The following is a 25,653-nucleotide window of genomic DNA, read 5'->3' as shown; positions in this document are numbered from 1 at the left end:
ATGTCACGTGGAATGCAGTCGAGATTAATTGCTCCTCAATGGTCAAGCTACGATGACACTCTTTCGTTTGCTCTCATTTTTGACCAGGCGGTAGCTTCTCCGATGATGGGTGCGGGACAAGAGGTACCCGTGAAAACCGGCTGACCGCCCCTGTTCTCCCTTCAGCACCGCGCTCCTCCACGTAATTACGGCTGCCGCTCCACCAGCTAGACATCCTCCACGACCGCCTGAGATCACATACACCCCGCTCCCTATTGCTCTCTGGTCAACGCCGTGCGCGACGTTCGCGCCGCGACGAAGCGGTAGATAGTGCGAATTTTGAAGGAAGGGGGAGTGAAAAACAAACTGCCGCAGCGAATTCTGATGTACGGATATAGTAAACTAAGCGCATATTATTGGGAATAAAAGAGAAGAAGTAGATCTTTCTATCCAATGTAACTTTACATAAGTAAAAATTATTTCAAAAAGATGCTCCGGAAAAAAGAATAACATGCAACACATTGCATGCCCTAAGTTTTCTATATAAACTAGCAGTGCATAAGTATGTGTTTCTCACAATGCCATTCAACGAATTCGTGTTCAACTTTCAACTGCAGCAGCTATAATAACAGCAACTTTATGCACTTATTACACCTTGCACCTGTATACGTTCTTTAAACTCCTTTCTACATTTTGCCTTTTCAAAATTTTACTTAGATATAATGTTTATATAGAGCGCATGTGAAATATTTCAATACTTGCTTGTACGTTTTATACAGTTTTATATAACTTTGTATGGTTCTTCAAACTTCTTTCAACAGCATTTTTATCTATTCCCTGCATAAAATCAATATGACAGGTTAGGTGTATTAGTGGCGAACAGAAACCTTTGTATCTTCGAGATGTACCTTTAGGTACAGTGTATGTCTGCAAGGCATTATTCGCGCCTCGTTAATCGTTGGATGCCAGTTTTATCCAGCTAGACAAACAAAAAGAAATCCTTAGAAGGAGAAGAAATTAAAGAAGATAGCATAACACCGATCAGTGGGACATTTTTTCAAACATCTCTCGCATTCCCAGAGATGGATGAGTGTTTTCCACCTAACAAGTCGAGACAGGATAATTTCATTTTCACTCGCATTTCTAATTGGCATATCACTTACACAAAACTATTTCATTCCTTCCTTCTTTTATATTTACTTACAAGCACACTTTATATAGACCTTCGAACAACATCTAATACCAGGTACTTTCCTTTCCGTTCAATTTTGAGAGCGCATCATAAGAGCTGTGGGCGCGGCGAAAAAAAAATCGTCGTAAGAGCGGTAGACGCGGCGAGATGGGATGGGAGGGTAGCGTGGGCGGGGGTCTTGAAGACGTAGCACAAGAGGAGCAATCAGGCTACTGTAGCGATTATGACGGTATCAGGAGGCGCGCAGTGCAATTAACGACGCTCATTAGCCTCCTGGATACGCGGCGGCACATCATATGAGTACCTCTTGACCGTTCCCCTCCGATGATTTGTGCAAGTCAGTTATTGAAATGTTTTAACTTCCAACTAAGGTGAACCAATTTTTTTAGAACGGCAAGTACGTGCGATAAGTAGCCTTATGAGCGCTGACAACGGAACAGCCTAAACCGCAGTCTTCAGTTCGATTTTCGTAAAACAAGAAGATAAAATAATAAACATAATTTATGTTAATTCCTTGCTGAACATCTTCCACCTTTATTTGCAGGCTTCTGGCTGAACCGAAACCGGCGTACAAGGATACCATAAGTGACGGTACATGTGCACGGCAGAAGTACAGAGTCCGATCCTTGAATCAACCTGCGTCTCAGGCCAGGCACAATTTGGCTTTTCTTCCGAGTTAGCCATTTATCCGCCAAAGGAGGACGCGTGATATAGCCTGGCGCCTGGACGGTTGTAATCCTATCCTTCGAGTGGGGATGGTTCTTAACAGTAAGGGACTAGAAGGAAAACTCAAGCAAAACGCTGAAAAACCAGGACGGATATCCCCACGTATTCCTTCCTAGACGAAGAAAAAACAAGTTTTGTCATGTCGAAGCATTTGAATATTGCTGCCAGGAGGATAAGAACTTGAACTGACGATCACACTCACAGACAAGGACGAACAGAAATTTTCTTTGAAATTTCAGAAGTCGATGTTTCAGAGGCGTAAAAACAGTGGAATTCAGAGTAGGAATTGTAAAACAACAGCAACAGCAGAAAATGGAAGAAGTGTTAATTATTTAAATCTGGGACATCTTAAACCATTAGCATTGAAAGCATATGCAGTTCACATTATTCGAATGAGTGTTTGTAGGTACAGAATCTGCAGCGATAAAAAATGTGACACAAGAAAATTAACAAGACGCCCGAGTATTGAAAAGACACTGAGAAATATTCGGTTGCTGCTAAGTTTTTTTTTTTTTTTTTTTTTGTCATCAGCAGGATTACATTGTCCCAATTTTGAAGGAACTCGTTGACCCCAGCTTGGCGGAAAGCTCGTCAATTGTTTCTCTTTTGGGATTTGAAACCTGCGCAGGCAGAGGTTTGCATATTGCATAGAAAAGATGGATAAGGTCGAAGTTAAATGGCGACTAGAGCAGGATGAAATTCCTAGACAAGATTTAGTGTAGCGATAAGATAACAGCGAAGCATTACTTTTCAACGAGCGCTTTTAACCACAGAATAGTAATTACAGTAAACGTTTATTGTTATTAAAACTTATAATTGTGTCAGGCATAGTGCGGAAAAAACCCCTAAGTACTTAAACAAATGATAAATAAGAAGTAGAAGTTGCCAGGAAAAAAAAGAAGAGAAAAATGAGAAGAACGACGAAGTTACTACGAAAAAAGACGAAAGAAGTATGAGTCAATATACAAATGAGAATCCACCATAGAGGTAAGAATAGGTCAAGACAAAGTGCGGAAGTACAAGTGGAATAAATGCTATATGGGCGAAATAAGTCTAGGAACAAGAGACTGAGAAGCCTGCTTGCGCTTCAACGTAAAATTTCTTCGTGTACAACGTTCCTCGTCTTGCCACTCGGAACATGGATCTCAACTCGACTACGTGGACAGGATAGAGCAAACTAGAACTGTCCATGGAGAAAAATAGGATTGTTGAGTGCTAAACCAACTGAACAAAATGATTCCCCGTGAGACATGTTTAAGGTCATTGCGAAAACTAATTGAATGAATTGTTTTCTTTTGGAGACGAATGACAAATGTGTGGGACAATATAGTATATAGTTTTAATATAGGAAGAGAAATGTGAATTCGTTCCCAGGAGACCGGTCTTGTATCGGTTTTGTATCTAGTCGCTGGTTCGTTATGCTTCAGCATTCGTTGAAATAAGAATGGCAACCTCAGAAAAATCCACACTGCGAATCACGAACAAAATCTATGGAAATGTTGATGTCTCCATTCTTGACAGTGAGAACATTTTTCACCAATTTTGATAAGCAAGACGTTGTAGTTTGAGTTGTTATCCTACAGTCTAATATTAGCGGTCAGCTTGGAAGTCTTGAATGGAGGCCAGAAGACCAGAAGACGGAATTCTTGATACAGGCTTGTACCATGTCGACTTCTCCTTTCAACTACAGTCTGTCTCCGAGAAACATTATCTTGTCACTAAAAGGTTCACTTTTTATTGTGTGATGTCTCAGAAGAGACCATCAACTGTCTCAAGCGGTTGCTTAGGAGCTATTGGAGCTCGACCCCACATAATGGCCTCTACTGTTCTCAATTCAATGGTTTCTTTTGACTGAGATTTCATTCATGTTAAACGGTTTTGGTCAAATACAGCTAAACGTAAGGCAGGTAAAGCTGTTCTTCTATTTTGCAGAAAGTTGGCGGCGATCTCCACCTAGACTGCATTTAGAACACTTTGTAATTCCAGCTATGTCGCATTGATGCCGCCTGTCGGTTGTCGGTTTTGTTTTGTTTTGCAGAGTTTTGCACTGCCATCTGGATAATCGATCAAGTAACACTGGCCTCTAGGAGGCTTGATAGCATCCACTTCACCAACCACCAATTTTCGGTTGGGATTTAAAAGAACGTATTGAGACTTTCCTTCCTTGCTGTGGTGTCACAGTCGACTGGGACATCGTCTACACACAGTAAGGGGATGTTAAGATTGAGGAAGTTGCAGAATTATTTATCAAAAAGTGCAACATGTTCAACAATCTCCACGTCAAGAAAACAGCAACACGTCCAATTATCTCATGAAATGCTTTCAATTTGGGATCTCCTGGGCAAGGCCACTATGCAGAAGATCTTCCGTAGGCTCCCAAAGTCATTGAGGAGCAGGGGACATCAAGGCGCCGAATACAATTGTACGGGCGATATGATTCCGAAGCTGTGCAGGCGGATAAAAACCGCTAGTTTATCTTAGTAGTTCTTCAGAATATCTATCAGCCGCCGAATATCCGGCAGTTCTGGTTGTACAAACAAACTTTGGGTGGAGGATACTTTGAACACATCAGTTGGAACAATTTCAGATGACTTAAATCCTTTTCCATAGAACAAGAAAAGACGAAGTGCGAACTGCCCTTCTTCTTGTGGTCTTACAAAGTAGATGCAACCAAAGGTTCGCAATTCGTGTTTGCACTGTATCCAACCGCGAGAGCTCCTTACTAACGAGAACTAGAAGTACTCTGAGACCTCCATGGAGTGTAGCTCACGGGATTCCGTACTCCTTTTTGGTAGGAGTCCTTGGTGCTAGGCTTATCCTTTAGCTTTAGGTTATGGCACTTGTTCTTGACAAAAAAAAGTGCTGTCGAGGCACCCAAACCATTCTCTGCAGTCTCAGAAGCGTGTTGTTCCACTCCTTCTTCAAAAGACATAGCTTTGAACTCGGTCAAATGAACTTGTAAGCGTTCAATAACGTCGCTTTCGTTTGAGATTCTGAACCAAAATATACGATGCGCAGGTGCATACATATACCCGGCATCTGTACGAATCAATTTCGTCGTAGTCAGCACGATTCTTTTCAGCAGTTTGATGGTTGTAAAGTCGCGCAGTATCAGAGCCCTCATACGGGGAACGGTAAAGAGGGTCCTCGAGACGGTCCTCGGATTCTCCGCGAATGTCTCCGAGGCATAACGCGCCCAGTGGATATGCCGGCGGACAAGCGAACGTACCTCGACGAGGTCACGCTCCAGTCGTTCATGAAGATGCAGACAACCGTCTTAGATGTTCTTCTAGCCACAGAGACGCAGAAAACTGCGCAGTTACAAGGAAATATACAAAGAAGAGTGGTGTGAGTCGTCGAAATTACAGAATAAGTCGAAGAATAATAGTGTTAGATAGAAGTACATGGGATTTGTATGGTGTTCTAATAAAGAAAGGGAATGAGTTTGCCTTTATATCTCCTTCAGAAAGTCTAGAAATCTTACCAAATTCGAACTCTTTTTCTTCCTGTAAGTTCCAAGAAGTCAGAGATGCAGAAGTTCAGGAATAAATTAGGCTAAAAAAAAAGCTTGGGAGTTACAGAATAACGATAATTCTCATTACCGTTACTTTTGAGAGCTGGGATATTTCGTTTCAAAGAAAATTTTTATGCACGTAATTTGAAGCTATCAGATACATCCTTATCTCATATTTCACGTGAGGATTTCTCTTGCTTCTGGTACGATTACAAAATTGAGATCACCTCACGTCACAAAATTGCAGTGAATGTGTCTGATTCTCAAAGACGATTTAGTATATAGTGAATTATATCCTAGCCGTTGATGCAGCGTATGATTAGCGGTAGATGAGCAGAGTCAGTTATTTAGGTGCCAACGAAAGTGAATCTCTTTAGGTCATGCACCATCGCTAATTGCTCTGACCAGGCATGACCGGTGCATGCTGGAAATTCCGCCGGGACCCTCTTTACACGCACCCCCCTCATACACGTAATCAGGGTCAAGAATGTAACGGGACTTTCCCATTGTAGGCCATAAAGGGAGCGAATAGCAAAGGAGATAGTGGCCAATGGAGCAGTAGGCGAATGGAACATAACATGATAATGAGGACAAAATATTATATAGTATTAACTAATTACATGTATTTCAAGAGGAGATTAACATGAAGTCATCAACAGTTTGTTTTGACAATGCACAATGTGTTGACAGTGTGACAATGAGACCACGAAGGTTCGACACTCGGCTGAGCCAAATTTTTGCAGAAGAGATAGAAACTTGACACTACTAGAAGGTGAAGATTTTAACACTACAGATTTTTCTGCAGTTTAAACGTGGATTAAATAGATTTTAGTAGCAAAATAGCTCAGATTCTGTGCACCTGTTAGATCTGGAAGATCGCAAATAACCTGATAGGAATAGATAAGATAGGAACTTTTGATAGATTTTTATAGAAGGCTTGCTTAACAAAATACTCATACCGATGTTCTTTGGGAGCTAATAGTTATTTTGAAATCTAGACGGAAAGAATTAAAAGTTTTACTTTTTTGGATTTTTTCCAACCAAATTTCGAGATAACCAGACGATCCCGAAAGGAGAAATTCTGCATATGGGGATTGCTTTGGAGCTTCCATCCGACTGTAAGGGTGATTTTTTTCTAAACTTTTTAGAACTTTTTTTTGAACTTACTGAAACTCCGACTTCTGCTCGAGCGTGAAAAAGCGTTTGTTTTTTTAAAATAAAATCTAGTACTTCGTAGTATTTTAATGTTGAGCAAATTCATTTCTAGAGTTTTGTAGTCGACGATTTTCTCCGTTATTTCCTGCAATTACCAGGATTTTGCTGTTTTTCCCAATTTTAAATGGGACAAAAACGGAAAAATGACATTTGCCTACCTATTTTCCATTTAAACTCCAAAAAAAAAAGAGGAGGTCTCAAGAAACAGCGATGTGAATATTTTGTAGGGAAAATTTTCTCCTGTAATACATTCACCTATATGTTCCGACTTCGGAACACGACAATTGATAGTTTATTGTTCGACGCGATACTGTCCCCTCTTTGCCGACCATATGGCAAGGAGGCGGCGCGTTTGTCAGTATCTTGTTCATGTACCAGCCGGAGCAGGCCGGCATTCCGTGTGTTCTTGACTTTCTGTATTTTTGATAAACATTCTACCACTGAACCACTACCTTCTTCTTGGGTATAAAATCCCATATTATCGTGAGTCAAACTCACAAGCCCAATTTTCTGGCGCATCGGCCAAATAAAGTGCCGTAAAAGTGCAGCAAGCCCCTCAGCTGCCCACAGCAAATCCCTAGCTGTGCAACATCGAGAAAGATGTCTTTGGTTTTCCATAGAAAACCTATGGCCCATGGCGCCAGAACTCTCCAGCTACTTCTGGAGAAATCTTCACTCTACAAAGAAGAATGTAACCCAAATGGGTCAGATGAGGAGATGTTTGAGGCATATTTGACCTCAACCAACCCTACAAAAAGTAGTATAAAAACTATCGAACAGAGCAGAAACTCATTGCAGTCACTGATAGACAAACTGCAGATGGAATACAATGATTCCAAAACAAAAGGCAACAAAAAGGACCTCGAAAAAGAAATCGAGGAAATTGAAAGTGAGACAAAATTCACTGATATCAAGGCAAGAGAAAATGCTTCTTCTCAGAGATAGTGTTCGAGGAAGAGCGGAAATGACCATCAAAGGGATACAATTAATTCCCCAGAATTATAAATGGATGGTTGAAACTATAAAGAAAAAATATGGTAACAAACCTATAAATAGAGCAAAGATCGTGCAGAAACTAATCGACCTTCCATGTGCAAGGAACAATGCCGAGAATTCCACATATATTTTCCACAAAATAAGAAAGTTGATTAACCAAATGGTATCGGCGGGCCCCCCCCGGCAGGATATACCCAATACACAAGATGCCATGTGGACAGAAAGAATACTGGAGAAGTTTCCGTACAATATTGTGAAAAATGTCCCCATATCTATCCAAGAAATGGAAGATGTGAAAGTAGAAAACGTTATGGAGCAACTCGAAAAAGAGATCAACGCTAAAAAAAAAATCGTTGAATCAAGATTAAAAGGTCGTTTTAAGATCGAAAACACAGAAATAAAAAGGAATCAAACTCTGCATAGGTCAGAGACAAGAAAAAAATGATAGGCAGTGTATTTTCTGTGACAGCTCTGAGCATTCTGCTCATAATTGCAGAATCGTAACAGATATCCAACAAAAGAGGTACGTTGTGATTAACTCCAATCGCTGTTGGAAATGCTTCAGCAACCAGCACAAAAGTAATCAGTGTAGCAGACCAGACTGTCCCCACTGTGGAAGGAAGCATCATCAAAGCTTATGTTTTACAAGATCATCCGAGAATGTAACAAATCAGCAAAATCGATTGCGCTTTGGTAACAATGCAGCAACAAACAACAGAAGAACCCCTACTGGCGAAATAAGAGGGAACAATGCCGGATTGCGAAATCGCACCTCAAATGACGTTCGTCAACGAGATCGAACTTCGAATGTACATACTGAAAATCCAATTCAAAGTGATTCTTTCGTGAAAGTCGATTCTGACGACAGTACCACAAAAGACCAAGTAGTGCTCATGACTGCCGAAGCAAATACGTGGAATAACAAAACAAGCCAATATGAGCGAGTTCTTATATTTTTTGATACAGGTGCACAGAGAAAAACGAACGTACAGCAGAGGAGTTTGAACTCCCAAAGCAAAAAACGGAAATATGCACCATGTCTGGCATTGGTGGCCATACTGAGAAATTTAAAACGTTCTTTGTTCCATTGAAAGTATCTACAGTTTTTGGAAAAGGGATTCATATAACGGTTCAAACAAAACCCGTGATAACTAACGGTGTTCGTTCAGCATATCTTTAAGAACAAGATAAGCAGTTTCTTTAAGATAACGATATTTGTTTGCCCAATCCAAGATTGAGAGGCGAACACCAAAATCCAGAAATTCTAATTGGATTAGATTACTACTATGAATTTGTTGTGAGAAGCACTAGAACAAGACTACCGTCGGGACTATATGTTGCCAGAACATTAGTAGGTCCAACTCTGCATGGTCGCAGTACAAGTGCGGTAAACGTAACTAGCAAAGAGTTTACCCATAGTCTTACGCTCGTTCAGGAGCCAAGTGAAGCAGGTATACTTCAGAAGATTTTCGAATAGGATGGATTAGGAATTTCCAGCAATGAATTTTCAAATGATGAAAAAACATTTGAGTGTTTTGAAAAGTACTCGAAAGCTATATCATTTAAGAACAGTGTTGTAACTGCACCCTTTACTCTTAAGGACAACGTAATCGATATATCCGATAATTATGCGATGGCATACCGTAGGCTCGAGTCCTTACAGAGACATCTGGCCACCAACAAAGAGCAAAGGTCGTGGTACAGCAAAATATTGAATGATTACCTCAAAGATTCCATAATCGAAGAGGTACATGAACCAGTCAAAAACGCGGTTGGCACCTATTATATGCCACACTCCGGAGTGTGGAAACCTTCAAAAACGAAACTTCTCAGAATCGTATTTGATGCATCCTCGAAACAAAGAGGTAAACTATCATTAAATGATATAATTCACACCGGTGAATCTTTCGTTAATAAAATTCATGATATCCTTATTCGCAATCGAATTAGCATGCTTATATTAACGTGCGATATTGAATTATTGCATTCACTCAGATCAGAATCGTAAACGAGCACAAAGACCTTTGTCGCTTTCTGTGGGTCAAAGACATCAGTCGCATGCCGACAAAGGACAACATAGTTGTTTACAGATTTAACCGTTTGCCATTCGGCGTTACCGCATCTCAGAGCATATTGAATATAGCAATTCCTGCTTACTTAAATGCAAAGAATACCACACTTTCACATGAAATAGCAAGAAACATTTATGTTGATATTTTATTGACAGCTGCAACTGAGCAGGAAGCTTTGAAGAAGTATGTCGAATCAAAAAATCTTTTCAAGGAAATTGGTATGAACCTACGAGAATATGTGTCAAATTCTCAGATAATAAATGAAGGAATCCATGAGAAAGACAAATCACCTTCTGGTAATATCAAATTCTTAGATGTTAAATATAACACAAAAACTGATCAGTTTAATGTGAAAGTAAATATTCCGTCGAAAACATTACTTAGTAAGCGAGATGTGGTTAGTATAATAAATTCTATATACGATCCTATAGATGTAAGTGCGCCATTGCTTATCAAGCTGAAATCGCTAATGCGAGAAATCTATGACACGGGAATTAAGTGGAACGACTATGTTAATCCAGTAATGACTAGTAGATGGAACTCCATCTGCAAAGAGATTAATGGTGCAAGTATCAGCACAACTGGGTGAGAGGGCCGCAGTGGTTGGCACTAGAGCCATCTAGCTGGGAACTACGCTCTATCGATACTTTGAATGGAAAAGAAATTATGGAAGAAATGGAAACATTTGAAAATCCCTATGTTGAAGAGTGTGAGAGTAATAATGATAATGCGAACTCAATGTTCGTAGGTCTGTCGAGATTTTAGCGCTTCAAGACAGCGTTACGAACTGTATCTTGGGTTGCGAAAGTGCTGCACAAATGGATCAATCGATGTAATACTACTAGATTGACATCAATTGCAATGGATCAGTCGATGTAATACTACATCCATCTTCAGTCTCGCGCTTTGACCCGGACTCGCTAATTGACTGCGAAGAGATGCGCTTAAGTGAGAAATTAATCATAGCATCATTTCATAGGAATGTCAACATGAGAAAACTGCAAAAACGGTTTCCGAACCAAATAATCGTAAAAAATGAAAATGGAATCTTAAGATACAAATCAACAATTCGAAATGCAAATCTACTTTTAGATACAAAAATGCCTATTTATATCGATAGTGACTCTGACCTTGCTAAACTCATTATTATAGACTTGCATTGCAACAATGCTCACTGTGGCAAAGATCACATACTGTCTCTGGCTAGACAGAAATATTGGATTCCGCAGCCATCAAGAGCAATTAAGAAATACATAAAAGATAAAAAAGTTAATAAAATATACCCTCTAGAAATTCGTTCAGAGCCTGACAAACAACAATCGATTGAACGAAGCTCTGAGATCATGGATAATGATATCCATATCCCAACAACAACTCAATCTAGAAATCATCTAGCCAGAATCTCCAAATCTCGCGCTTTAGACGTCATTCGAGAATTCGAAACAGACCTCGACAGATCGATGACCCCTACGTCTGCTCGATCAACAGTATCCTTCCTAATAACGGCAGTGTTATCCTTGTTTCTAATCAACCCTGGAAATGCGCAACGAAACATCAGTATTACTTGTAATGAAGGTATCGCGTTTATAACACCTCCTAGATGACAATTCGAATTGTGCTTTGATCATGAATGCAAGTCATTCAAAAATATTACGGAAGAAATAAGGTATACTCTTCCTGTTTCACCATTGGACAAGCCTATAACGCTAAAAATACGTTTCTACTTGATAAACGAAGTAATAACAATGATCGAAAAATGTGAGCGCCACGAATTTTGTGCAACATCTTCAACAATCTTGAGTAGAACACTCTTAAGAAATCCATATTGTTGGCCGTTTGGCACAGTTCTTACTGTGTCCATTGTCTTGTACTCTAATCTCGCAGCAATGATTGGTATGACGTGGTTCATACGTAAATGCCGAAAACAAAGGCGGAGAAGAACTAATTTACAAGTTGAGTACGAACTGAGTACGTTCAAACCATCTCCTCTAATTGCAAACACTTTAATAGTAGTCACTTTGTTCACTTTAGCAAACAAAAGTGCTACATTCGCTGGTCAGCATGGTTACACAAGACACCGCAGAAATGGTGTGCACGTCAAGAGGCAGATGTCTATTCGAATTTAGACAAGATATACTCTTTAACAGAATTCATTCAGAAATCTGTATTCAAATCAACCACTTAAATACTACATTGGGTATGATAAGACTGAAAAATAACGGCATAAAACTCAATTGCAGCAAACTTTCACTATTCTTCACAAGAGACACGATGCACAAGTTTTTTCGCATCACGAGATGCGCTCAGATGGGATCCTGTACACAAAATATTTGTAATAGAATGTAACCGAATAATACTATACCAGAATTAGATATGGCCTCAAAGTATCCGGGATACATTGCATGTGAAGAAACATGCGGCGGTGTTGTCTGCGGATGTCTTCTCCCGATGCCAGCATGCTCATTCTTGCGTCTGGCACAAGTACCAAAAAGTAAGTCATTGTTTGAAATAGTGCGCTGCACGGAGTGGACGCCAACAGTGCAGGTTGACATTGAAATAACGATGTATAACAGAGGAAAAGAAAAATCGATAATTCTGACACCCTATGTCACTCACAAGTACGATGAGCTATCGATTACCGCAGTTTCAACTCAAAAACCACATTTTCCTCCAATGAACAGGAGATTCGCTGTTTCCAAAAACGAGGCACTAATGTTGCCAAATGATTTTAGTCTTTCTGTAGAATGCGAGTCACATATCCAAACGAAAGAAGAATTCTCAAAATGCGAAAATCACATGGTTTGTACTTGTGAAAATCTAAAGGCTCCTAGAAGATGCAAGTGCCCACTAGGTTCTATTAGGAACCTGCGTAAAGAGATCACAAATGTACTTCCCATTAAAACCCCATTCACAGAATTAAGGTTAGAAGAAGGAAATATCAACGCCTATACTCACCAACATGAAACCACTATTGTTCTTGATTCAAGCCTTATGTTCAACAGCGCGCATTACATCATAGAAGAATCTTGTGATATAACATTTGAAGAAATAAAAGGTTGCTATAATTGCCTTGAAGGAGCACAAGTTAAAGTCTCGTGCATAGTTGGCATTAATGCCTGGGCAACTGTCCAGTGCGAATCTCAAGTGTTCTCCATCGAATGTGGGCCATCGAACAAAACTAATATAGTATATCTGGATTTTAGTAACGCTCTGATACAGCAAAAGTGTCGTACGTCTTGCAATAGGCATGAGATCACATTTGATCTACAGGGAACACTTGTATACCATCCCAGAAGTAAGCGAAGTCAGGCTTATTCCGAAGAAAATAGTGAAGAAAACGCAAGCGAATACTTTGGAAATTTTGATCTACCTGATCGTCAGCCACTCTTGAAAGTTCTTGAAGAACACTGGAAATTGGCGCTTGGAACGCTAGGTACCATGGCAATAACAATAGGGTCACCTATGTGCTGGCGCCCACCATTGTTATACTATTGATAAAAATTGTCGTTGCACTGTTAAAAACTGTTGTTTCCATAATAATTCCCGTGCCAAAATTGTTTTGGGCATGTACAAGTAAGTGCTGTGATGCACTGTGCAAATAAGAATCGTAAGACAGCCAACTAGGCTATATTGAAGAGATCCAAATCATATAATAGTCAATAACATACGCAATGGGGCGGGTGTGGCGCAGTCGGTTAGAGGTCCGTTGTAGCCACACGGTCGAGGGTTCGAATCCGCCCTAGTGCTCACCAAGCCTTTCATCCCTGCGGGGTCGATAAATTGGTACCAGACTTGTCTGGGAGGGTAAAAACACTGACTTGATCATCGGCTGGCCCCCGTATGCCACTGTATAGGCTAACACGCGTTCCAAAACCTCAACGATTACGAATTCCAGTAAAACGCATTGGCGCATCCCAAGTGGATTGATACGCCAGTGGCTTTTTGGCTTTTAACATACGCAATAATCCGCATATATCCATTACAAGATGACACCAGAGCTAAATCTGGTGGGAGGTGCTTACCTAGCAGTATAAAAAGCCGCTGAGGATAGTTTGGGATCCTTATCTGTGGCCAATATGGAAGACTTTCTCGACGAAATGGACACGACACCCGCCTTTGCCCCTATTTCTGCCGCAATTCGTGCGCTTGCTCACCGCCTAGAAGCCAGTCAGGACAATTTTCTCCGTCAACTGGATGCCATCGAATCTGCTTGCTTAGAACTTCTTAAGCGTTCGGAGCCACGATCTCCATGTGCCTTTTGCACACTGGGACAAAACCGCGACATGCATCACAGTGCTAGATGCAGCAGATTCCCAGACGCTGTCGCTAGAACTCTGCAGGCAGCCAGACTTGTGCTATTTGAGCGCTGCCTCAAAGAGAAACATGGCAGAGACGACTGCGGTGTCAACTGCGTGCATTACGGGTTACCGCATAACACGCTTTTGTGCAGCAGCCGTGGTCGTCCCACCGTTTCCTACAAACGTCGTCAGAACTAATATTCCGTAATGCACTCTACTCAACCTCCCATTACGCCCAACTGCAACGTGCATTCGTCAACTCAAGCAAATATTGGATTCGACATCCTCCGAGAAAGAAGAATCGGAAAATTCCATGATATTACGACACTTTTTAATGTATTGATGTAATTTTTTTGTTGTGTCGCCGGAGTGTTCCGATCTCGGAACACGGTAATTAATAATGTAATGTAATGTTAATGCTCGACGCCACACTGCCCCTCCTTGCCGACCATATGGCAAGGAGGCGGCGCGTTTGTGAGTAGGTCGTTGATCGCCTGGCCGGGGAAGCCGACATTCTTCTGTGTGTGCTTGACTTTCTGCATTTTTGATAAAAGTTCTACCACTGAACCACTGCCTTCTTCTTGGGTATAAAATCCCATATTATCGTGAGCCAAACTCACACGCACACGGGCGACGTCCCAGAGAAATATGAAAGTTAGACCAATAAAGTAGAGAAAGAATAGGCTACTAGATTTACTCGCTGCTGCACGCTACACCAGAGCTGCATGGACATGCACAGAGCTAATCTCACTTTTCACATTCATAGAACAAGTGCAAACGAAGGCATAGGCACACCCGTCTCTGTGGCAGTGATTGTTGAACTGGAAATAATCATTCCAAATCTAAACTTTGAAGCATTGAATTTTATTCTCAACACCTTACCTTCTCGTCGCATGGACAGTACTGTTCTTCCACGTAATGTACATTCCCAGGTCACTTTCACTTCTTTTCTTTCGCTTCCCAGGTTCCAGGACCAGCTACAACGGTAAGTTGCTGCTACCCACAGTATCTGCTGACAGCCATCGTGTGCGTCTTATGGTGCTGCTGGAGCCTGTACCTTCCTTTCTTTAGCCCTCTCTCCTTCTAAATGATATAAAATGCGTTTGAGAGAACGGAAATGTGTTGCTTAAAGGCGGCATACAACGAATCTGAGGAGGTGCGGATTTCAGATGGAATATCCGTATATGGGGTCGTAGATTATGGAGACAAGGGTAGTTCCGCTCATCTCTCCCTGCATCACTGCAAACAGTCGCCTCCAGAAAGCTGTTTTGTACGGCGCCATCTATTGCAACGCTCCACCCCTTGCGCCGCCTCCGCCCTGCGTTTTGTTTCAAAAAACGTTCACAGAGCATAAGAGGTGTTGACACAGGACCCTAGCCGCCCGAAAACTGCTCACTGGTCCATTCTGTCGCTCCTGTGAGAGAAATTAGCCATTCGTTATATTTCATTTCATTTCAATTAGCCAGCCAATCATTTGATCGTAGAATACAATCTAATCACGTACCATGCATTTCCCTGTACAAGGCGAGTACAATTTCTTCCTTTTCACGAAGGTACTTCAACATCGATGTGTATTTCGCCGTTTAACGACGAACACGTTTCTGTTACGGACGAGGCAGGTCTCTCTCATCTTCTTGAGGAACGGCTCGAAGAGGTCGCGCTGAAAGAACGGTAATTAGGAGCGATTTTTGACAGGAGCAAATTAGAGTAAAAGAGAATACCCACATTGATAAGCTTCGCGTTGGCATTCCTCTTCATGATCTGTTGCACATGCCATAGACATAGGAGCCGCTTAGTCGAAGATGATAGAAATAGTTGAAAAGTTCGACTTTCAATGAACCTCGGCATAGTTGAATTTATATTATCGAGTTTGATAAGCTGTACACGAGGTTGTTAAACAAATTTATTGGCTAACGTTTCGGCTATATCGCCTTCTTCAGAGCCTGAAAGGGGGGATATTCAATCTACAATTCAAACGACCAACCTCTCCACAACTAAACTGATAGACTCCACGCCTACTTTCAATCACAAATTTAGCGACTACACTGAATGCTCACCTTATATCGGAGACGCCTAGCATGGACCGCTGACTGATCGATCACGAGGGCGAATGGTTCGAATGTCACATTCGGATCGCACAAACCATTCGAGATATGGCGCGAGTTCCCGCGTTATCGACAGACATTCACCCTTGCGGTTCATTTTAGGATTTTTGGCTTGGATCCAAAATGCCTCCAGCGATTTTCGAGCCAACGTTTTAGTTTCGTGCGCTAAGATTTGGACCCTAATTTCAAAATCGGCTCCGTCGTGTTTTTGTGTTCTATGGGCACCTAAAGGTGTCCATCCTCGTAACCTATTCTTGCCGCTCAAGTGCTCTTTGATGCGGACATACAGCGGTCGTGCCGTTTCACCGATATACTCTTCGCCACAGTTCGTGCAAGAAATCAGGTAGATTACCCCGGATCTCAAGCAGTCTCCTGATCTACCTGTGGGACAAATAATACAGTTCGGTGTTGTACAGATGGTATCGTATAAACGATTCCGAACTAATTGATGTTTCAAATTGTTCGGTGGTATTTCAACGACCGAAACGGAGCTATCCAAGTCTGCTCTCCTCAGACACCGCCTAATGGCAGCGCTCACTTCATCGGAGATGTAAGGAAAGCAAAGAGGTATCTTATCTGTGGTGGGGTTTTCCACTTGCCGTGCTCGTTCACTTCGGTATCGTCTCGTTTCAGACGTTCGGACTTCATAACCATTCGAAACAGCAATTTCGTGAGCCAAAGTTAATGATTCCTTTCTCTCCTCAGGTCCACTACAAACAGTTCTTGCCGTGCGGAACATGTTGTTAAGCACAGCTTTCTTCATGTGAAATGGATGAGCAGAAAGAAAATGAACCAAGATGTTTTTGTTACTCGGCTTACGATACCATTTCGTTTGGTACGTACCGTTTGAGATGCAAACCTGGATGTTCAGAAAAGGAAGCCAGTTATCCTGTGGTTTCTCCCTAGCAAGTTTTATGTGTTCGGACTGTCGGTTCAACAAGCCATAATATTCGTCCATCTCCGCTTGGGTGGCGCTAATGACAAAACAATCGTCAATGTACCGAGAGTAGAACAATGGACGTAGTTCCAGAACAGGTGCTTCAATTTTGGCCATAAATGAAATAGCTAAGGTGGGAGCCAATCTCTGCCCCATAGCTAAACCTCTAAGCTGTGCAAAGTAATTCCCGGACCATCTAAAGATATTGCAATCGAGGCACGCCTTGAGAAGAACCATCAATTGGGAGATTGACAATCCGTGTAAATTGATGGTTCTTATGTTTTCTTTCAGCAGTTCGAACATAGCCTGTATCGCAGAGTCATTAGATACATTCGTATACAGGGCTTCGACGTCAAAAGACTCCATGACACAGTCTCTTGTCAGTTGTGCTGTGCGTAGGTGGTCTAGGAACATACGGGTATTTGTCAAATGGGCAGGTATATGGCTCAATACTTGTGCAAATATTGTGTTTAAGAACCACCCTATCCTATCCGTAGGACCCCCTACACTACTAATTATAGGTCTTACTTTGAATGTAGCAGGGTCAGTGGAAGCCAGATCGCTGCTGGACTGGAGTTTGTGCGTCTTGATAAGGAGATAGAGCACTGGACAGGTCGGCAGGTCAATCTTAAGGCGAGCAATTAAAGAAGGAGGAAACTCGGCGGATTTTGCTACCTTAACCCATTGCTCGTTTAAAAAACGAGATTTCTTCATGAACTCACTAACGGAGGATAAACGATATAGTGAGATATCTTGCAAATGTCTTTCTGTTATTGCAATATCCAGCTGGTGTGGAATGACCACAAACTCCCCACCTTTATCACTTGTGGATAACCTTATTTGTTTAGAACTAATCAACTCTCGAACTTCCTTAATACCTTGCTTTTGTGCAAGAGAAATGTTAGACTTAGTTCTGTTCTCACGAAATCGAGCTACCGTTTTATATACATCGTTTGCAAAGAGCCGGAATTTCGCATCTACAGCTGGGTTAGCGATTTGTTGTTTAAAGAACACACACGGGAAAGGTATCGCGAGACTTTCTCTCAGTGATCTTTGGTCTCTTTCCCTGTTGCTAAAATTAGCTTTTCTGCGGAGCCTATCTTGAACTTCATGTAGAGCACAAGTAATCTTGCGCAAAACTACAGTTGAGATGGGCTGCGATGGAGAAAAACTAGGACCCAATTCCAAAACCGACCGCGCATTCTCAGAGAGTGTGAATCCTCCTAACACGGTCACTCGAGAAACATTTGATAGGACACCCTCGTTACAAATAGTGTCGCGTTCACTCCTGCCAGGAAGGGTCATAGCATTTGGTGGTTGTGCATTGTCGCTTCGTGATTTACTCAAAAGGCAATCGAATTTTCTCTGTAGAGTTATCTTGAGGTTAGATCGAATAGAATTGCAAATCGAAATCGACCCATCCACTATTCTCTTCCAGAGACGATCTTCCAAGTATTGACCGCAATACTGCTCCTTCGACGTACACTTCTTTATCATTGCGTACATTTCGTCTCGCTTCTTCTTCAGTACAATGCGTAGGAGTTGTTGTTGAATTGCTCGTACTTGGTGGCTGTTCTCTGGTAGCCCGCACAGATTGTGTAGTCGTTTCTGCCCAATAAAGTTGGGAGTAACACTATGATGCAGGCAGCGGTTGAGAAAGTGGATTGACTGTCTAGCTGCTGCGATCTTCTGTCTCAGCGACAGTGCTTCCTTCACAAGTCGATAATATTCAGCTGGCACATTACAAAGCAGTTGAAAAGTTCGACTTTCAATGAACCTCGGCATAGTTGAATTTATATTATCGAGTTTGATAAGCTGTACACGAGGTTGTTAAACAAATTTATTGGCTAACGTTTCGGCTATATCGCCTTCTTCAGAGCCTGAAAGGGGGGATATTCAATCTACAATTCAAACGACCAACCTCTCCACAACTAAACTGATAGACTCCACGCCTACTTTCAATCACAAATTTAGCGACTACACCTTGTTGACTTATCATACCTTATATCACGTGATGTAAAGAAATACAAGCGAGTACGGGGTGGGCGGGTTCCATGTCCGAGATGGTTGAGACAGTATTCAACTGTCACACCATCATCTCTCTGTCACATAGAATTTGTCTGGTTTTATCAGAATTTATATAGGAAACCACTCATTGCTAGTGTTAGGAAATGTAGTGCACATACATTCATATAGGTTGTACAGTGCGCCACAGGCTTTCGTTTTTTCTGGCACCGACGCTGAGCGGAAAGCGCAGTGACAGCGCAAATGGGTGACTTTGTCATGTTCCGTACTCTTCGATCTTGCTACGAAACGGCTAATCACACCCTCCGAGGCTAGCTTCCAGTTCTTTCTTGCCAGCAACATCGATAAGGGCGGAAAATCAGAAAGAGTAGGAAAGTGCACCAATTTTCCAACTCTGTACTCGGCATCTATCGGTTGTCGTGAACTCGTTCCGATTGTCTGCCGTTTTTGAAAAACAAAAACATGTTGAAATATGTGCACCCAGCTATCTCTGCAAAACTTTTCACACACATACGCACATACACGAGAAGGTGATACGAGTAATGCAACTTACAACAGGGTACACCTTGTCATCACGTCAATGATGATATTCTTGTAGAATGGCGAAATTCTGATCGTGAAGTTACTGTACAACTCTCGAAGTACCTTTATGTAGTGAGTAGGGACGTCTTAGTTGTCCAAGGCTTCCACGACCGCTTCCGTCTCAGCTGAGTCGAAGGCCTCCTTCAAGTCGATAAAGGCGAGACAGAGCGGCATCTTGTACTCTCGTGATACCTCGATGAGTTTCGAAACAGTGTGAATGTGGTCAATCGTGCTGAATCCTTTTCGAAACCCTGCTTGCTCGCATGGCTGTCCTTCATCCAAGACTTTTTCAATCCTATTAAGGATCACTCTTGTAAAGAGGTTGTAGATGACGGACGTAAGCAGATTGGGCGATAGTTGCCGATGTCATGGTGATCTCTCTTTTTATACAACAACACGGTCTTGCTGGTCTTCCACTGTTTAGGAACCTTGTATTCCGATAGGTAACGCGTAATGAGCCTCAGCAGGGTATTCATGAGTACTGGCGGAAAGTTCTTCAGGTGTTTTGGTCTTATTCTGTCGGGACAGGATGTCGTACGATTTCTTACCGACATGATAGCATATATGATAGCATATTTTGGACGGGAGAACCTCTTGAATGACATGTCCGCCTTCCCCCAGATGGTGAGGAGGCAAGTGGACATGGCTGTCGAAGAGATCAGACTAGGAGTCGTAGATAATTTTCTCCATCCCCCTTCTCGATGCAACGGTTGTTTCCTTCGGGTTCCGGAGAGCAGTCCTCCTCGTCTTGCGACTGGCGAAGTCTACTTGACGGGCATAGCAGATGCTTTTCCCCACCTCTGCAGCCTCAGCCAGCACTTCTGCTCTTCTCTCTTTGAGGACTTCCTTTATCCCCTCTCTGCGAACCCTTGCGAGCTCGGACGTGAGTACTTGGTTCCCTGCGGCTTGTGCTGCTCCACGCTGGCGTATCAGCTCAAAAGTTTCAAGAGACAGGCGTCTCTTGGTGGTTTTAAAACTCTCAGCCTTATTCGCGCAGTCGTAAATGTGTTCAGCGAGCCGGTCATATTCCTTGTCGATGTTGTCCATTGCGGAATCTTCGCAAAAGCCGGGTAGCGTAGCAAAGAGATCACATTTGATGTACGTGCGTTATGAGTACAGTGTCGTCCTGGTCCTTTTCCGTTTCGGTAGCTTATATGACTCCTGCAACCCCGTCCTTCCTGGCGCTACCGTACCATGCTTTCCTCCGGGATCAGGAGACTCTTTTCTATTACTGTGACATGCAAAAACATTTTTAAAACCTATGGTTAGGTTGCAAGCCTCTAGTCCCATGAGTTTTTGGGAGGACTTCCGTTCTCCCAGAGTGGACATGTGGAGTTTATTTGTTGGAGACGCCTCCAAACCGCTTCTCTTGCACCTCCCAGTCACTTGATTGCAGGCTTTTGGCCGGACCGACGCGCGGGATACAAGGATGTCATGAGTCAGTTCTGGCTCCGCAGAAACAGGGAGTCCATCCCCTGGATCTGCGCAGCACAAGATCATTTTTGGTCCGCGTTTAGCCCCCTATCCGCCACCCGGGCGCGCCACGTAGCCTCGCGACTAACCGGCTGTGATCCCTCTAGTGAGGGAGATCCGTGGGTACTGCCGATACATAGATGATTGTTGCATTATATGTCCAATGCAAGCTGAAACCTGCTTCAATCTCTTAGATAAACAATCCCGGTACACAAAGTTCATGAGGGGAAAAGCCTAAAGACAATTGGCTGCTGTTCCTCAATGTCCCGGTTCGTTTGTGTAAGGGAAATTGGAAAACAAAATGGTATCGAAAACCGAACTGTCCATGTTCGACTGTCTTTGAATCTCTGCATGTTGAAACGTAGTTCTTAATTGATTTTCTTGAGCTGTAGCCAACATTGTTATTGATCGTCTTTATTAAACAACAGCTAACGTTTCGGCGTTGTCGCCTTCGCCGGAGCCTGGAAAATTCAAAGCCATTAGTGATTTATCCTCTCAAGCGCCTCATCACCCTGCAGAAACATCCAAACGGTAGGCAAACTCAAACAGCAACACATTGGCTAGTGCTTACCTCTTTAGCTAGACTTGGTAACGCAACAAACCACGACGTACCACAACTATGAGTCGCAAGGGTTTTATATAGGGACCTCACGCCCCGCCCCGTAGATCAAAACCCACATAGGTCTTGATATGGGGATAACTCGTTTGTGATAGCAATGCGCTCATCCTTTTTGTTCATTTTTGGACTTTACGCGGTTATCCAAGAGGTCTTTAGTGTTCTGCGTGCTGTGATCTCGAACTCGTAGGATAATACAAGAACTTCTACCTCTACTTCGGAAATTCGATGACATATTCTACGGTGTGCTCCAAGTGGTTGTGAAGGTTTTAGATTTTGCGAGTTCATCTAGATGTTTCTTGACCCTAATACACAGCGAACGTCCGGTTTCCCCTATATAATCGTCACCGCACAACCTGCACGTGATGCGATACATTACTCCTGATACCATGCAATCACTCTCTCTGCCATACGGGCAAACCACGCAGCTGGGAGCTGTGCAGAGTCGATCATACGCACGATTACGTACCAGCTGACACTTGAGGTTTGCTGGTGGTATTGGTACAACCCTCACGTCGTTCTGAAGATTTGCTTTTTGCAGACAGCTCCGTACCGCTCTGCTCATATCATCAGATACGTAAGGTAAGCAGAACGGGATCTTTTCTGGGCTGTCCACTACGTTGAATCTCCGAGAAGGATGTGGTGCTTGTCGGGTAGCACCATTTCCAGTTGGGTACCCATTGGATATTGCCACTTTATGGGCCAGATTTACAGACCATGTTTATTCCTGGCTACTCAACGAGATTCTTGCCGCTGTCCTGTAATGTTACCTATAGCAGATTTTTTCATTTTGCTGGGATGCACTGAAAGATAGTGGATTAAAATGTTTTTGCTACTGGGTTTTCGGTACAACTTAGTCTTCCATATCCCATTTCACAATTAAATGTGCACATTCAAGAAAGCCAACCAGTTGTCTATTGGTCTCTCCCTTGTGAACTGGATGTGCGGACACTGTTGATTGGGAAGATTGAAGCATGTGTCTAGTTCTACTTGTTTTGAGCAGACGACGGAACAATCATCTATGTACCGATAATACAGCAGTGGTTTGAGGTCTGTTATAGGCTTTTCGATCTTGGCCATGAAAACAATGGCAAGAGCAGGTGCCAGCCTTTGTCCCATAGCTAGGCCTCTAAGTTGTCGGTAGTACTGTCCCGACCATCGGAAAATCGAGCAATTCAGGCATTCATTTATCAGTGTCACGATCTGCCTAATGCTCAATCCACACATGTTAAATGAAGTTTGGCACTGCGTGAGCAGTTCGTGAACAGCCTGCATCGGTACATCGTTTGAAACGTTCGTATAGAGTGACGTAACGTCAAAGGTCTCTACTACTCATTCACGCTCAAACGAGGTACTGCGGAGATGTTTAGGAAGTTGTTAGAACTGCTGAGGTGGGCAGGGACATATTTGAGCAGCTGATTTAGGATTATGTTGAGCAGCCAGAAAATTCTATCTGTGGGGCCCCCGCTACCGCTAATGATAGGTCTCATTTCAAAGTCACGTGGATCGTTCGAAGCGAGGCCATTTTCAGAGAGCTTGTGAGTTTTGATTAGCGTGTATAGGGCTGGACATGGGGGTAAGTCGTTCTTGAGACGCGTAATAAGGTTTTTTGGTAGCTCTATTGTTCCAGCTGTTTCTACCCAAACCCTGTTTAGGCAGCAATATTGCTTTCTAAACTCGTTGGCGGAGGATGGGACATATAAACTGTCATCCTCAAGATGTTGTCTCGTTATCGCCTTGTCTAGTTCACGTGATAGAACAGCAAATTCGCCTCCTTGTCACTAACGGAGGCCTTGATCTCTCCAGCTGTAATAAGATTGCGAATTTCACATAGGACTCGGCGATGCGCGACAGAGAGATTGAAATTTACGCGCCTTTTCGAGAAACGTTCCAAAACGGAGTACACCGATGTTGCGAACACTCGAAACTCCTTGTCTACCGTGGTTTTGGGTTCAGGTGGTTTATACATCATACGTGGGAAAGGAATGGAAGGTAGGGATACTCGCTCAGCTAATCGGTTCTCTTGCCTTCGCTCTTCTTCTTTTGCACTCAGTCGCAAGCTATCATGAACCAATTGGAGGCCGCCCACAATCTTGCGTGATACCTCCGGACCTATTGATTGCATTGATTGCACAGGCGCGAAACTAGGGCCGAGATCCAAAACGGAAAGCGCGTCAGCTGAGATGAGTACATCGCCAATCACAGAAACACGAAATGAACTTTGTGCACAGTTCTTATTAGCAATGGTGCCGTTGTGATCTGCACATACAGAGGTAGATCTAACAGCTTTACTAACCTTGATGTTGCTGGTGGTCTACTAATCGTCTGAACTTTTCCTGCAGTCTAGATTTAGCACTAGAGCGAATATAATCTCAAATGGACTTTGACTCACCCACTATTCTCCTCCAAATCCGTTTCTGCACAAAAGGTTCATTACAATGCCCTTTATACACACAATTCTTAAGCAAAGAGAACATGTAATACGGTTTTGCCTTCAATGCCATACGTAGGAGTTGTTGCTCGATCTTCTGCATCTGCCGGCATTCTTTGGGAACACTGCTTATCTCGTGAAGTCGCTTGCTGGTTATGAAGCTTGGAGTGACTTGATATTCTTGGCAGCGGCGGAGAAACTGGATGGTCTGCCTTTCTGAGACGATCGTTTGCCTCAAAGAAAGGACTTCTCTCACCAGTCGAAAACAGCTTGCTGGTACCTCTCTGAGTATTGCCAATGTCCGATTGTCTTTGAATTTCGGCATGTTGAAACGTAGTTTTTAATTGATTTTCTTGAGCTGTAGCCAACATTGTTATTGATCGTCTTTATTAAACAACAGCTAACGTTTCGGCGTTGTCTCCTTCGTCAGAGCCTGGAAAGAGCATCTGGATGGATTTGCAAAATCTAAAACCTTCACCCCCCTTGGGGCACACCGTAGAATATGTCATCCAATCTCCGAAGTAGAGGTAGAACTTAGTGTATTATCCTACGAGTCCGAGATCACAGCACGCAGAACACTAGAGGCCTTTTGGATAACCGCCAAAAATCCAAAAATGAACAAAAAGGATGAGTGCATTGCTATCACAAACGAGTTATCCCCATATAAAGACCTATGTGGGTTTTGATCTACGGGGCGGGCCGTGAGGTCCCTATATAAAACCCTTGTGACTCATAGTTGTGGTAAGTCGTGGTCAGTTGCGTTACCAAGTCTAGCTAATGTGTTGTTGTTTTGAGTTTGCCTACCGTTCGGATGCTTTCTGTAGAGTGATGAGGCGCTTGAGAGGATAAATCACTAATGGCTTTGAATTTTCCAGGCTCTGACGAAGGCGATAACGCCGAAACGTCAGCTGTTGTTTAATAAAGACTATCAATAACAATCTTGGCTACAGCTCAAGAAAATCAATTGAAAACCGAATTGTAAGAACATTCTGATTCACTACCAATCGGCGCACCTTTGGAGAATCAAAAAGTCAGTCATTGAAAATATGTTTAAGATAGGTTTCATCGGTTTCAACGGTTTCATCTGATGCTCAAGGGACGCATTGCCTTTGTAAACATATCTAACCACATTGCTCAGTCCAATGGGTACCCAGCAAAGGTTTATCATTTAAATCGGAGCCATGTTACTGAGCGGCGGTACCACATGGTAGGACGAACAACAAAGATCCCCTTCTGCCTTCCTTTTATTTTGGATGACATGAGGAATGCAGTGCGAGCAAGCTTATGACAGGCGGGTATGCAAGACTCAGTCAAAGTTGTGGACATATCACCTGCGAACCTGAAGCAACAGTTAGTCCGCAACCGTGCCTATGACAGACACCTAACTGCATCGTTTGTCCGAATGGGAGACAGGGTGATTGTGTGGTATCGGGGGTTATCTATCTAATCATCTGTCAGTTATGTGAAGCTGAGTACTTTGGCGAAACAGGAA

General features: G+C 42.7%; 10 protein-coding genes across 10 annotated transcripts; 4 read left to right on the top strand and 6 right to left on the bottom strand.

Annotated features, from left to right (window-relative positions):
* Positions 1-5,249, top strand: RB195_024118 (uncharacterized protein; the record flags this gene model as incomplete). Its single annotated transcript, XM_064211785.1, has 2 exons — positions 1-123; positions 4,980-5,249. The coding sequence occupies 2 exons, from the start codon at positions 1-3 to the stop codon at positions 5,247-5,249; spliced, it is 393 nt and encodes a 130-aa protein (XP_064067666.1).
* Positions 5,250-12,067: 6,818 nt separating this feature from the next.
* On the top strand, positions 12,068-13,189 carry RB195_024117 (uncharacterized protein; the record flags this gene model as incomplete). Its single annotated transcript, XM_064211784.1, has 1 exon — positions 12,068-13,189. One exon carries the CDS (start codon positions 12,068-12,070, stop codon positions 13,187-13,189), a length of 1,122 nt encoding a protein of 373 aa, XP_064067665.1.
* Positions 13,190-13,770: 581 nt separating this feature from the next.
* On the top strand, positions 13,771-14,190 carry RB195_024116 (uncharacterized protein; the record flags this gene model as incomplete). Its single annotated transcript, XM_064211783.1, has 1 exon — positions 13,771-14,190. One exon carries the CDS (start codon positions 13,771-13,773, stop codon positions 14,188-14,190), a length of 420 nt encoding a protein of 139 aa, XP_064067664.1.
* Positions 14,191-16,065: 1,875 nt separating this feature from the next.
* On the bottom strand, positions 16,066-18,819 carry RB195_024115 (uncharacterized protein; the record flags this gene model as incomplete). Its single annotated transcript, XM_064211782.1, has 1 exon — positions 16,066-18,819. One exon carries the CDS (start codon positions 18,817-18,819, stop codon positions 16,066-16,068), a length of 2,754 nt encoding a protein of 917 aa, XP_064067663.1.
* A 909-nt stretch (positions 18,820-19,728) lies between these two features.
* RB195_024114 (uncharacterized protein) lies at positions 19,729-20,285 on the bottom strand (the record flags this gene model as incomplete). The annotated part of the gene is made up of 2 exons (XM_064211781.1): positions 19,729-19,913; positions 19,979-20,285. 2 exons carry the CDS (start codon positions 20,283-20,285, stop codon positions 19,729-19,731), a joined length of 492 nt encoding a protein of 163 aa, XP_064067662.1.
* Positions 20,116-20,715, top strand: RB195_024112 (uncharacterized protein; the record flags this gene model as incomplete). The annotated part of the gene is made up of 1 exon (XM_064211779.1): positions 20,116-20,715. One exon carries the CDS (start codon positions 20,116-20,118, stop codon positions 20,713-20,715), a length of 600 nt encoding a protein of 199 aa, XP_064067660.1.
* Positions 20,305-20,688, bottom strand: RB195_024113 (uncharacterized protein; the record flags this gene model as incomplete). Its single annotated transcript, XM_064211780.1, has 1 exon — positions 20,305-20,688. One exon carries the CDS (start codon positions 20,686-20,688, stop codon positions 20,305-20,307), a length of 384 nt encoding a protein of 127 aa, XP_064067661.1.
* A 1,894-nt stretch (positions 20,716-22,609) lies between the features above and the next one.
* On the bottom strand, positions 22,610-23,005 carry RB195_024111 (uncharacterized protein; the record flags this gene model as incomplete). Its single annotated transcript, XM_064211778.1, has 1 exon — positions 22,610-23,005. One exon carries the CDS (start codon positions 23,003-23,005, stop codon positions 22,610-22,612), a length of 396 nt encoding a protein of 131 aa, XP_064067659.1.
* Positions 23,006-23,471: 466 nt separating this feature from the next.
* Positions 23,472-23,855, bottom strand: RB195_024110 (uncharacterized protein; the record flags this gene model as incomplete). Its single annotated transcript, XM_064211777.1, has 1 exon — positions 23,472-23,855. The coding sequence occupies one exon, from the start codon at positions 23,853-23,855 to the stop codon at positions 23,472-23,474; it is 384 nt and encodes a 127-aa protein (XP_064067658.1).
* Positions 23,472-24,264, bottom strand: RB195_024109 (uncharacterized protein; the record flags this gene model as incomplete). The annotated part of the gene is made up of 2 exons (XM_064211776.1): positions 23,472-23,989; positions 24,123-24,264. The coding sequence occupies 2 exons, from the start codon at positions 24,262-24,264 to the stop codon at positions 23,472-23,474; spliced, it is 660 nt and encodes a 219-aa protein (XP_064067657.1).
* Between the last annotated feature and the right edge of the window lie 1,389 nt (positions 24,265-25,653).

This window comes from Necator americanus, chromosome X, assembly GCF_031761385.1.
Source record: "Necator americanus strain Aroian chromosome X, whole genome shotgun sequence".
NCBI lineage: Eukaryota > Metazoa > Nematoda > Chromadorea > Rhabditida > Ancylostomatidae > Necator > Necator americanus.
This window is presented reverse-complemented; position numbering and strand designations above follow the sequence as displayed.